Source organism: Echiichthys vipera, assembly GCF_963691815.1.
Source record: "Echiichthys vipera genome assembly, chromosome: 21".
NCBI classification, from domain to species: domain Eukaryota; kingdom Metazoa; phylum Chordata; class Actinopteri; order Perciformes; family Trachinidae; genus Echiichthys; species Echiichthys vipera.
In genome coordinates, this window is record NC_139846.1 from 13,610,482 (window position 1) to 13,624,005 (window position 13,524).

General features: G+C 41.2%; 1 protein-coding gene across 1 annotated transcript; it reads left to right on the forward strand.

Annotated features, from left to right (window-relative positions):
- Window positions 1-576: 576 nt before the first annotated feature.
- On the forward strand, window positions 577-13,168 carry cspp1a (centrosome and spindle pole associated protein 1a; the record flags this gene model as incomplete). Its single annotated transcript, XM_083936082.1, has 26 exons — window positions 577-625; window positions 730-827; window positions 917-997; window positions 1,538-1,639; window positions 1,885-2,147; window positions 2,267-2,338; window positions 2,886-2,977; window positions 3,258-3,354; window positions 3,467-3,524; window positions 3,839-4,050; window positions 4,817-4,923; window positions 6,171-6,258; window positions 6,498-6,600; window positions 7,016-7,163; window positions 7,451-7,597; window positions 7,702-7,772; window positions 7,937-8,080; window positions 8,182-8,331; window positions 8,424-8,522; window positions 8,621-8,681; window positions 8,828-8,954; window positions 9,848-9,978; window positions 10,778-10,915; window positions 10,996-11,030; window positions 12,037-12,193; window positions 12,975-13,168. 26 exons carry the CDS (start codon window positions 577-579, stop codon window positions 13,166-13,168), a joined length of 3,024 nt encoding a protein of 1,007 aa, XP_083792208.1.
- Between the last annotated feature and the right edge of the window lie 356 nt (window positions 13,169-13,524).

A 13,524-nucleotide genomic window follows, 5' to 3' on the forward strand; every position in this document is an offset into this window, starting at 1 on the left:
AAGGTTTTTGTTTTCAGTTCTTTAGCAGTTTACTTTTAAAGAGGAATGAGGCGTTTGGCGAAGCGATAAAAACTGCAGCTAATGTACATTTAATTAAACAATTCTTCACAACAAAAGCCCACTACGTAAAGTTAATTGGTACTTGATTTCTGGCGTTTGTTGTTAGGTTGTTAGCCTCTCCCAGGAGGACCTTGTGTGTCATGGTTGCCTATAGCAACGGAATGATGCTTTGCGCCTTGCTAACAATCTAGACAATAATGTGTGTCCACTCTAGGTCTGTGAAGAAAAGTGATATACATCTGAATAATATTATAATAATATTATTTTTTTAAATTATGCGTGTTTCAGTTGAACTGTGTTGCACATAGTAAGTAATGGATGAAAGATGGGACGTTTGTCGAGGAGCATGAAGAGGAAAAACCCAAAGATTGATCATGACTGAAGTGTGATACACCATTCACACTTGCAAACTATCGAGGTATGTGAAATATCAGTGCTCCGAAGATTACTACCTTGTTTTGAAGAGCAACTATAACAAATGTTTTAACATAATAATATTAACAGCACCGTGCGGACATGCCTCCAGCATCAACAGCAAAAAGAATATCATCTAATCCAGACAGAGGTATTGTGCAAATATCTGATACTTGAACAGATAACATTCTTTGAGTAGTAGTACTACAGGTTTATGTCACACACTTAATGTGTTATATATTTGATACTTTCCAGATTTGGGCTTAAGTTTGCTGCTGGGAAATGACTATGAAAGGAGGAAGAAGAAACTCCAGCAGGAGCTTCAACTGGACTACAAACATTATGCTGCCAAGGTCTGATGACGTACTTCAAAATTATCATTAAGACATGTTTCACTTGTTGCCTAACCATCCTGTCATTTGTATTCACGTTCTTTCTCCAGAAAAAGGGTCTGAAAAATAATGAACCATGTCCACAACCCCAAGGTCTCTCTCTGCCTATTGATGACAAGATATCGATTCAGGTGTGTCTGTGTGTTTCTTTGTTCCAGAGTAGGTACTTCAGTGAGTGGATTTTTGCGCATGTATATTTGTGTGTGGAGGCGGGTAACTCTCTATGGTCATCAAAGTGAGACTTCTTCACCCTGGAATGATGTAACTTGCTCCAACAGCACTAATGGAGTTGATTTACTGCAGTGCAGTGAACTGTTGATTGCACAGTGCTTTGTGTTGCATGGCAACTGGTATCATTGTCAAGTGCTTGCTTACTAAGACTATCTAAGGACAAGTTGTATGAAGGTATAAAGCCATGACATAGAGGCCTAGTGGCCTAATGGATAAGGCATCAGCCTCCGGAGCTGGCGATTGTGGGTTCAAGTCCCACCTGGGTCACTAAGTTTAGATATGTAAGATATTACAGTGTCTTACAATACTGTAGCTAATGCATGGCAAGATTCTCATATGTAAGGCTGTCTTATGCAAATATATAATGCCCAATGTAAGGTATGCATGATATATTACACAGCAATGAAAATATATAGCTCTATCTGTAATTTGTTTCACAGGAAAAGCTAAGAGTGGAAAGAAATAAAGAATATAACCTCTTCCTTCAAGAAAAAGCTCATGTTGGAAGGTTAAAGAGGGGAGCACCTCCAGTCACCTCAAAGGTAATGTTTTTTTTTTTTGCAAAATAATGGAAATTCTGCTTTCATTTAAATAGAATGCAGAATAGTTTTTTTGTTATGTGATGTACAACTTTTAAAGCACCCAGGGATGCATGAAGTATAATTGATTGATTGACTGATTTCAACCTGGACAGATGCACGCTTCAGATGCTGTGTGCATTTCTTCTCCAACTTCTCCTTTGCCAATCCTAAACATCAATACAAACATACAACCTCCTCCCATGGAGCATCCTGCATCCAGGAGAGATGCTGCCACTCTGACTGACGCAGTGGATAATGGAAAAAGCAAAGGGAATTTAGGTCCAGGCCGTAGAAGACGAAGGCGTTGGCAACTCCATAGACCAAAAGAGCCCTCTAGTTCTGAGGAGGAGTATATAACAGACAAAGAGAAAGAGTTGGATTTCAAACACATGAGGCGACAAGACAGACACACTCCGGAGCCAGAGTACAAAGAGAAGAGGAGGACCAGAGAGCGTAAAGCTGTCACAAGGTGTAGCTATTTTCTTGTTGTATCATTTGGAGCTATCTTTGTCTGTTACATATATGCTATAGATAGAAAAGCAGGTATGACAGTATAATATTTCTTCCCTTGTTCTGTCTCTCTGGCAGAGCTCCTCGGGACATAAAGGAAGTAGAGGCCCCTGGTGTATATGATCAGAACAACAATGAAGGGGTTTGGAAGTAAGCAAGATTAATTTCTATGTGCAGTGCTGGTTGACTGCAGCCATGAGATTTGTAATGATGCAAAATAATTATCCTAGATAGCAGCATTAGTCACATGCAGAGCTGGATAAAAAATAACATCATCATGGAAAGTCACATAAGTTTTCTCAAATCGATAAAACTAATCTTACTACCGTAACACAAGGCAGGTATAGATCGTTGCCGCCATACTCGTACACACTGTTTCCGTTTACGCCATGGAGCCACTCTCAGTAAGATGTTAACATGTGAAGCGTTGATGGAGGGTGAGCCTTGGCCCAGCTCCAGGCAAACAATTACTCAACGTAGTTCTATTAGAGGAGCTGGATTGATTGGAAAATGAGGCTTCACCCCCTGTCTCTGAGACCAGAAAGCTCTGCGGGCAAACCATGAGGCAGTGAATGATGTAAATGGGTAGCTGGGTGTGGCTTAGACAGGGACTGATTGCTGCGCTGTTACCCTTATATCAGTAATTGGATGGTTCTTGTGGAGTGCTTGGTTCTTTTTGTGCATCTCTGTTTAATAGTCTGCAAATGCCAGACAGCATGAGGATGGCTGCAAGATCTAGCCCTGCTACCAGCAAAGATAAACCAGAGTTTGCTACTGGACTAATGATTGGTAAATACCTTTCTTATTGCATGATGCTTTTGGAAATTTATTGTGGGATTATTGAGGAAATGTGTCACTTGAATTCCTTTTTCAGTATCATAGGCGAGAGTCCCCAAAGCAATTTCAGTCAAAAGCAACTGGACTTAGTTATTTGTCTAGGAACACGTTTCAACTCTCATCCAATTTTTGACTGAAATTGCTTTGGGGATAACGATGACCTGGACAAATGAGAACATTCACAGGCCCATAGGTGAGAGCATTTGCATGTTTGTGGTTCTGTTGACTGCAGGAGATACAGAAGAGCTGACAGCCTCTCAGATGAGGAAAGAACGTTATAGGCAAGAGCTGCTGAAACAGATTTCTGAACAGCAGAGAAACAGGATCAGGTGAGTAATTATTCTCTAAAGCAATATTTTCATTAGAGTTGTTTCAGCGTGCACATCCCTGTGAGTCAACAAAAAAACAAAGGATGGGATGATTTGTGCACTTTGTTTTCAGGGAGAAGAGACTTGAGCTGAGGGTTGCTGCCACTGGAGCCTCAGACCCTGAGAAACAGGTAGAGCAGAATGGCAAGAACAGGCTAAAACTGATGCAGTTTTTAGAAACAAACATTACATGATGTGATTGTCTGAAGCTCATTCAGCAGATACATCAGTCCTGCATGTGTTGTTGTATCTGGATGAAGTATTGTAGAAAAACCATCACGATAATCACCTCACACATGTCAAAAACCATTGATCACCATAATAGATGATAATTATATTGTTTCGATGTGGCGCCTTGAGCAACACTTTAACTTGAGGTTTGCTCAATATTTGTTGCCTGATTTATTATGATGGATCTCTTTGTGCGATGAATCACCTCTTCTAGCCAGATCGAATTAAGCAGTTTGGGGGTGTAAATCAGCAATATGGCAGCTGGAGACGAGCTTTCCCTGAGGACACAGAACAGAGAGGCCCCCCAGGGAATACAGTGCCTGGGTCTGGAAAAGGAGCAGCACAAGGTGCCCCCTCTCTGGACTATTTTAATGAGGATTACCACAGGGACTTCTCAAACATTCTAGGAGAGGTGGCCAACCAGAGGTAGCTAACTGTTGCTTTGTGATCGTATATACTGGAGATCAAAATTAGAGAACAAAGTATTAACACTGGATCTATTCTGAAATATTGTTGTTTTTTATTGTTTAGAATTTGATAGAATATCCCCTGTGGCTATACCACTGCTGTACTAACATGTTTGCTCACTGCTTTTGTGAAGAAAACAGTGAGCAAAATTAGAGAACAGTAACCATTGTGTCAGAAGAGAAGATTTAAACAATGTTTTCTCAGGGCTATAGGATTAAAAAATGAATGAGAAGTGTAGAAGCCCTTGCTTTGAAGACATTACTTTGTTGCCAAGGATTTTCCAGAGATTCTCTAAGGGGTTTAGATCTTAGGCTAAGAAACCCACTACAGTTACTTAACTGTGGAAGAGACTGCAAGAAGAATGGACCAAGATCAAACCAGAGCAGTGTGAGAAACTAGTGATGTCCTGTGGGCGCAAGTGTGCTAAAGTCATTCAAAGCTGTGGCCTCTACACTTTACTATTCATTTTTTAATCCTGTGGCCCGAAGAAAACAGTGTTTAAATATTCTCTTCCAACACAATGGTTACTGTTCAGTTTTTTTTCCACAAAATAAAGGTTTTTGTTGAAGTGCCTTGGTTATTGAAAAAAACATGCAAGTACAGCAGTGGTATAGCCACAGCAGATATTCTATCAAATTCTGAACAATAAAAAAAAAAAATTTCAGAATTAATCAGGTATTAACACTTTTGTCTCTACTTTTGTTCTGTGATTTTGTTTTTCCAGGGTTGCTGTTGGTCCTCCTCCTGTTCCTCCAGCTGTGACTAATAATTACAAGACTCCATATGATGCAGCTTATTACTACTATGGAACCAGGAATCCTGGCAATCAAAGTAGAGTATTTCCACCATGTTCTTGTTGTTTCTCTCTTTGCCTTTTACTAGAAACCATCTAGGCCAGAGGTTTTCAAAGTGGGAGGTGGCCTCCCAGGGGTCTCTGCACAGTTTCAGGGGAGGCTCATTGGAGATAGTTCAGAGATGAAGTAGTTGGGGGGATTTTTACTATTTATCTCACTTTCACAGAGTCAGAAACTAAAGAAGGCCTTTTTATGTATTTGGAATAGATGTATATGTCAAACAGCAATATCAGGCTAGCTTTGCTCAATGGTTGAGTGTAAATGGGATCAAATAATATAATCCTGACCCCATAGTCATCCAGTAATTCAGTGAAACTAAGCAAGTAAACTAAGGGGGGATTTGTTTGAAAACACCTTGTGTGGGCTATACTCTGCATTAATGTGAACCCTGTTTGGCTGTAATGTTTTTGCATTTTTGAATTGTATTTTTTACCACATATCCAACAGTTACTGGTTTACATTAGTTTCACTATGGTATGAACATTTAATCATTGTGTATAAAAGCATGATGATGTTCACTGTTATGGATCATTTACTGCATCCTTAGAAATGTTTCAACTCTCTTCAAGTTAATTTTCATATCTCATGGAAATGAATGGAAACCAGTGGCTGCCTGGAGGTAGGAAAAGCATAACACACCTAAAACAATACATAAGTATCGTGGTGTCTGCCAATTTCACCTTCGATGGGAGTGATTCACATCAGCATCAGCATTCAATCATCAGTTCATGTACGCATCTGACCAGGCTGGGACTGGCCTGGTCAGATGCGTACATAAACTGATGAAGCCTCTTGGATGAGAGGTGAAACGTCTTCCTAGACAAACAACCAGTCCAGTTGTTTTTGACTGAAATTGCTTTGAGGATCAGCTAAAATAAACTCTCTGTAGATAACCATTACTATTTATTATGGAGCCACTTTATCGCCATATCAGTGGCCAAGAGGACTTGGCGTTGGAATTCATGAATCTGATTTTACAGCAGAACTGATTTTATTACGTTTTTTGGTTATGAGTTCAGCAGATCCAGATGGATCTCACTTCATCCAACTGCTGTGTGTGGTTACATTTATTTTTTTTCCATTTTAATGTTGCAGCCAAATTTTGGCTCACAAACATTTTAATGTTGGTGGAAAAATCTGGCAGATTGTGTGCAGCCGATAGTTATTGAAAGTATTAAATCTGTTTGCATGTATTATCTTATGTTTGTGTATTTCCTTTATTAGACGATCTGCCTGGAGGGGTGCAACAGGATGGGAATTTTCCCAGTCCTCCTCAAAGACCATCTCCTCTCAGACCCAGTGGCTACACTGAGTACGTTTTTGCAACAGTAGTTTATTTATCCAGATGAAACATTTTAGTGTACACGATGTAAAACTATTTTAAAATGTGTGCAACCTTTATTATTTACACCAAAAATCAATTTGCAGAGTGTAAAAGCGTTTAATTTAGTACATGGTCATGAGACTTTTTGTGTTCCCTCCAGTAGAGGGCCCTCACTGCACGATAACTGTCTGTCAGTACCTCATGTAACTCTGTCTGCCCGCTTCTAGAGCAACTAATCGAGTGACTCCTCTGGGTATTGGAGAGCTTCCTGCAGACAAGTCCAAGCGGAGAGAGAGTGCACTGAGCTACCAAGAAGCACTCAGACAGCAGGTACATCATCAGATCTACAAGATGTCATCTGAACGCCTTGAGCAGACCTCATGTTTTTATATATAATAACCAACTTGTTGGCGGATCGTTTTTGTGCCCAACTTCCAGTTTTATTAGCTGCTAGTTGGATATTTTAGGGGTTTGAGTAGGAGAAAGCAGTACTGTCTGACATGCTGACTGTCACACTGACATGCTAATGACTGGTGTAACAGGCTGCTTCCTCCATAAGGAAACCCGGACCTTTATTTCATATTAGAAACAAGCAAAATACTTTGACAGTTAGAGACCTAGGGGAGTTAGCATTTCCCCATGGGCAAAGAAATTTATTGTAGCAAGACTAGCAGACTTGTGCTCCATTGAATTATTCCCAGACAGTGCATCAACTTATGAAACATTCTGCCTTTCTTGTGACCAGATCAAAGAAAGAGAGGAGCGCAAAAAAAGAGAGAAAGAAGAGAGGGAGCGATATGATGCCAAGATAGAGGCCGAGATGATGGCATACGATCCCTGGGGGAGAAGTGGAGGAGGCGCTCCAATTAAAGACCCAAAAGGCAACCTTGTTAGTAAGTTGGCTTTAACTTTCTCTTTTAACAAGGTCTGCTAAACCTGAGCAACGTGTACGATGGATATATCATAATAAATACTAATGCAGCATGTTTAAGGTACAACCTTTTATTCAGAGTGGTAAACATGACCCTTTCCCAACTGTTTTAAAACGAGATTTTATTTTCAGTTAAATATGGGATTTCAGTGATTTGCAAATCATTGCATTTGTTTTTATGTATATTTTACACAGCATCTCATCTCTTTTGGAAACAGCGTTGTACTTAAAATGTTTCCATGCCCTAAGGTGATCTGAATCAAATGCACAGGACCAACGAGGAGTCATATAGGAATCCTGTGTCCAGGAATAGTGGACAGAGACAAAGCTTTTTAATAGGAAATGAACACACTCCCAGAGATAAAGCCGGGGCTCCTCTGTCCCATCAACTGTCAGGTACTTTCTCTCAGTATTTAAGTGTACTGTTCCTTTGTGTATGCACATGTACAAAATGCTCTTTTTTACAGATGGATTACTGTCTGTTTCATTTGTCCTTGCAGGTTTCAATGAGCAGCCAACTCCACAGCAGCTCCAAAAGCAGGACAGATACAAAGAAGACCTGAAGCAACAGGTAGGTCCTGGGTCAAAGCCTTCAGTGTATGCAGGGGTGCTTGGATGTTAATGAAGGCATGTGTCTTCTTTAAAAAAACTATTTTGGAATACTTTTTTATCGTTTCTAAATACTTCAGTGCTCCTGAGTGCTTTAAAGAAGATGTACATTGTCATGACCAACAGATAGAGCTAAACAAGCAAAAGCAGATAGAGGAGACAGAACGAATGAGGATTGAGGTTGAGAAAGAAGAGAAGAGGTTGGCAGAGCAAATGGCTCGCATACAGCAGGAATATGAAGAGGAGCAAAGCAAGCAAAATAAGATTAAGGTGAGTTCATCTCTTTGATGAAGATCACTTCATCATTCCTCCTTTCTGACAGTTAGGGCTTTCACTGGGCTTGCCAATGACAAACTGTTTTCTTTCTACAGCAAAGGCTCGAAAACCAAGATTGGATCCGTGAACCTAAAATACAACCACAGGAGGAGGATAAGAGGGTGAGACAGGAAGAAAAGATTGAGATGAAGTTACCTAAGAGCACCAGGGACAAAGAGGAGGAAAAGGCACAGCTGAGTTATGAGGTACACTAAGCCTGAAAAGAAATTGGCACTGTAGCTTTCAGTTTTAGTGAGCATCTTTGTCAACTAATGTGACTCTGCTCGTAAATTTGCAGAGAGAGCCGTCTCCTCCCATCCCGACCTTGCAGAAGAAGCACACAAATCTTGTGGCATGCCGACCTTCGTCTGTTGTGAGTCAACACACTGCCAGGACTGTAAGTCAAGAAGTTAACAATGCAAATATTGTCATTGGTTTAATAAAACAAAAAAAGTTAATTTAAAAATGTGAACGTGCCCACAATTTCCACAACAGGAGCGCTCTGTCTCAGCACCACACTCCCGACCAGACACAGTGAAAATACCCCTGCTACAAGGTAACACTGTCTCGAGTTCTCTGTATGCAACTACCTCTAAAAAAAAAATCTAATGGCTACCTGCTTGTAAATCATAAATTGACTCTTAAAAATGTGTTGTTCCCATTCTTGTCTCCGTTGCTCCTTGTACCCTCTGCACGCTTCAGATGGTCAACAGGAAGTGATGAGAGAGCTGTCAGCCCTCCGTAGGTATCTGAGAAATGAGCAGAAACAACTGGAGGGTCAGCTGGACTGGACAGATAGACAAGAGAGTCACTACATCCCCACCAACAGGTATTACAGTCAAAACCCCTGAACAGCAAGGGTAATTTGCGTCGGTATACCGTGCCCAGAATTAATAGGATTTTATTACTTTCTTCCGAGCTAAAAATTAGCAATTTAGAAAACCTACTAGACCTTCTCCTTCAGGTCCAATTTCACCCAATATACCCCCAAGCGCATTAAGGTGAAGACACAAGGCTCATTCCGTCTTGTTAAATGGCAATAATGATTTGTATTTAAGGAGGCTTTCTTGTGCTCTGAGTTAATGAAAGTGACCCAGGTCAAATTGGCTATCTTCTAATCTCCATTCAGATGTGTTTCAGGGACCCATTAGTGCAGTAATGTAACAGTATGATCCCAAAGGGAAATCTTCACCTTGCAAGATCAGCGTCGGCGCCTGCAGTACGGGATTCAATAGGGATCCACAGCGAAAAACAGGACATGTGGCATCGTATGACCTCAAACCACCCTGAAAAACATGTGTGACATAGTATGTGAGTAAATTCCACTCCCGAAAGGGCAGGAATGTCTTACAAGCTACTTGTAAAGTCTCTGCATATTTTCAAATAAGTTTACTGCAAATCATCAGAGAAATGCCTTTGAACTGGTGCCAGTTTCACAGCTTTTCATTGGTTCCAGTCAAAGCTGCTTACACAGAAAGCCCCGTGCTTTAGGCCTCATAAAAGCATGTAAATATTTAACACACACACAAAGCTGGTGCTACAGGTGCCCTCATTGAATCCATCCACGGGGGCCTAGTATCGAGTGGAACTACACGCTGTCGTCACTGTGCACAACTGAAAATCACCGGAGATAGTGAACTATTGGGACATTGTCAGAAAGACATCTGTGTGTTATTAGAGATAATTGCCCTGTTTAAAGTGTGTTTTTCCTCCTTTGCTCAGACCCAGAAGACAACCCAGAGCAGATGCCTTTGAATCAATACACAAGCAAGCAGTCCAGCCATCAACCAGGAGCCCCTCCTCTGGTGCTGCACGTGTTAATATCAGGGAGTTCAACCAGCTTAAATACAGAGGTAGTGACACTTTGACTGATTGGACACTGGTTTTCATTTTATAGAGCAATGCTTGTACTTACTGATCAGATCCCCCTTCGGTCACTCTGAGAAAAGAATGTGCCCTCTAGATGACCTTCGATTATCCCATTGAACTAAAACCTTTTCTTCTGTACTCTGAAACAACTAATTTTTCCAAAAGTGATTGAAAACCCCTCCTCTAATCATCTTGGCCATTGGTGTTGATATGAGTACACTGGTCATTGCCAGATGGTTTAGACTTTCCAGAGCCTCATCAGTCCTCTGTCTCCCTCTAGCCACACTGAAACTTTAATCTCCTGAGGTCATGGGAGGCGTCCATCAGTGACAGGCAGTTTGGCAGAGAAAACAGGGAATATACAGTAATGCAAGTGACCAAGGAAATAGCTTTGGATGGCTTCCCGGACCGAGTTAATGCAGAGGTCTGAAAGACAGTCAGAGCTCCAGCTTTTAAAACAACCAAAAAATAAGAATGAAATGTTAGACTGTGACAAATTGGCTAAATCAAACTTCCAGATATAAATGACAGATTCATGCCAACCTTACATTTGAAAGTCCAACCTTGATAGGCTGTAGTGGGAAGGATGAAGCCAGGCTGCGGAGCTGCTGAGTCACAGCCAGGTTGTTGTTTTAGAGAGTGGAGGGAGAGGGAGACAGTGAGGAGACGAGCTGACCTTATCTTTCTTATTCTTGATTATTGTTATTGCTGCATCAATCAAAGGAAGCCACTTGAATGCGACTGTAGGACAGATATGGTCAATACCTGTCCTCTATTTGTCAGACACAGCATCTCGTGAGGAGGTCTGTCACATGAACCCTGACCCCCCCGCCGACGGACAAAGTCTGGACATCCAACAGAAGGCACTTCTCCGTGAACAACAACGCAAAATTAGGCTTATGAAGAGAGAGGGAGAGCATGGTCAGAGAGCAGACGCACACACTTACATTTCTCCTCAAACTGTTGTGCTCTTTATTTCATTGTTCTGTGTTTCGCTACAGATTCTTTGGACCAACAACTGAGAACCCATCGATCTGTGAGTGGTCATCACATTATAAAAATGCATTTTTATTATGACATATTTTGGACTTATTTTATAGAAGATAATTTTATTTAGGGCTTTCATTTCTATTTCGTTTCATTGGTGCACTGCCTGTGTTTCTTCTCTCAGATGAACAAACCTGGACACAACAGAGACTCCATATTGCCATCTGAGACTACTTTTATTGGTCAGCCTTGCTAAACATTCTTATGTGTAAAGACTTTCCCTGTTTACATCAGTGAGGACATAATATGCTTTGGGATTTTTCCTTTTTCTAAGGCTCCAGACATTTTCCATAAAGGTGACATGGCATGGGAGGTCAGCTACATACACGCTAACAATACCACACTACAAAAGCCTCTGCGCCATGATCATTTAGCTCTGTGTCTATGTGCCAGGGTAATTGTGGCACCTGCCAGCTCCCATCTCTGTGTTGCAGCTGGTGCCAGAGCTGGGTGCATGGTGCACATGCCAGCTGCAGGGTGGAGATAACACAGTGCCAGCCCCTGGGGATGGGGCAGTAGAGAAATTGTATAAAAAGCCTGGTGCAGGACAGGAGGCATTTTTGTCTCTTACCCTTTTCCATCTGAACCCCTTCCAGTAAAAAGTTTTGCTGAATGGACTGATTTCATTATTTCCATTTTCCGCATATCTGAGATATCCAGATGTAAAGGTTTGTGTGTAATGATGAATGGCTTTGGCAGATGTTTACAGTGGTGATGCATGCGAAGAGTGGGTTTATCAGCGGAGACCCCGTCAGCCCTCAGCAGAGCGCCAGGAGAGGACAGCCCCACGGAGGAGACATGGCTATGATGTATGGTGCAGAGCAGTAATTGTATTATTTTGTTTGCTTCGGGTCACTATGATCTGAGTCACTACTGCACCGGGGCTGATGCTTTCAATACTGTATTACTAGAAGTCCCATTAGTTTTCTGATTTTACAACATTAAACAGATGAGAATTTATAGTCAGCCTCTTCCTTCGGGCTTCTTTTGAACAGGAAGTGGCTGTATCCGTGGATCAGACGGGCCGTAGCATCCAGCCAGAGGCTCAGTCTTTACAGTCCGAGACTAGTTTGAACCTTGAATCTAAAGTCCGGACCCACAACCAGCAACACGTCACTAAACACGGCACTGGTGATCACAACAGCAGATCAGGTGAGAGGAAAGACTTTATAAGTATTGAAATAAACTGCATGCTAATAGCAGTGATGCCTTAACATCTCTTTGGGTCCCATCTTATGTTTCACGCATCACTTCAATAAAGTGCATGTAACTCCATATTTTAGATGGCCTTTTAGTCAACTCTAGATTTACTTTTTGCCAGATTCCTGACACAGGCTTCAGTATCCTACTAAAGCTTTGTCTTTTTATTCTTTCCAACGTAGATGAGACAGATGTTAACTATTGTTTAGAACAGGGGTTAAGTGCCATGTTTTCCCTCGATTCACGGACCCTATGGGATCCTCATTATGTTATTCGATCCCATAGACACTCATCAATTGAGCCATTATAGAACAATATTGCTGGTTGACATAACTTCAGACTACACCAAATACATAAGAATTGTTTGCCCTAAGGCATTTATTAGTTTCTGACTCTGGGAAAGTTGGAAGGAAAAACAGTTCAATTCTCCTAAAGTACTGTTTCCCTGAGTTTTAACCATCTCCTTAACAAAATGGCACACATTTAGACTATTCTGAGATATTCTATTGATAACTATTGTTTTCACTTCCATTCACTGAGCCTCCCCTGAAACAGTTTTGATGCCCGCCTCACACTTTGAAACCTCTGCTTTAGATCAATCAAAAACAATTTCAGCTCAATATTTGAGTAAGTGTGATGGGGGAAAAAAAAGATGCATAGGCCGAATTTTAAGCATCCTTTGTTTTCCGATTGCCTGAAGAAATATGTTACGATAAGCCTATGTTATTTCCAGAGGGGCCGTCTGGTGATGAAGTGGATGTCTTGTCTCTGCGATCTGCCCTGGAGAGGCCTGTCTCCATGGAGACCATCGCCACAGAGGCCTGGCTGCGGCCCGGTACTTCGGATACTGTAAAACAGTCCGGCTGTAGGGAGAGGCCAAACAGAAGGATGGATACACCACCCTGGCTGTCACATCGCGTCACATAGCTGGAGTAGTGCTTTGCCAGTTCCACTTTTATTTTGGATGGCTCTCCTGAGAAAGAACATCGTTGCTGCGTGAGTCATTTCTACAGACCAACATGTTAATTGTGGGTGTTTGTTAGATTAGTTTCAAAAGTGTCTTAGAGACCAGAGTCTAGTTAGTCTTAGTTTAGCCAAGAGTCATCTTACACAAGAAAAGTGCACTTTTTACCTGAATGTGAATGTACCATAAACATATGTACGTGTTAATGTAGTTATTTTTGTTAGAAATATACACTGGAGAATTTATTTTATAATAAAATGTTATTTTAATCTTGTCCTGGCTGATCATTAATGGAGAAAAATATACAGCTAGCAGTTCT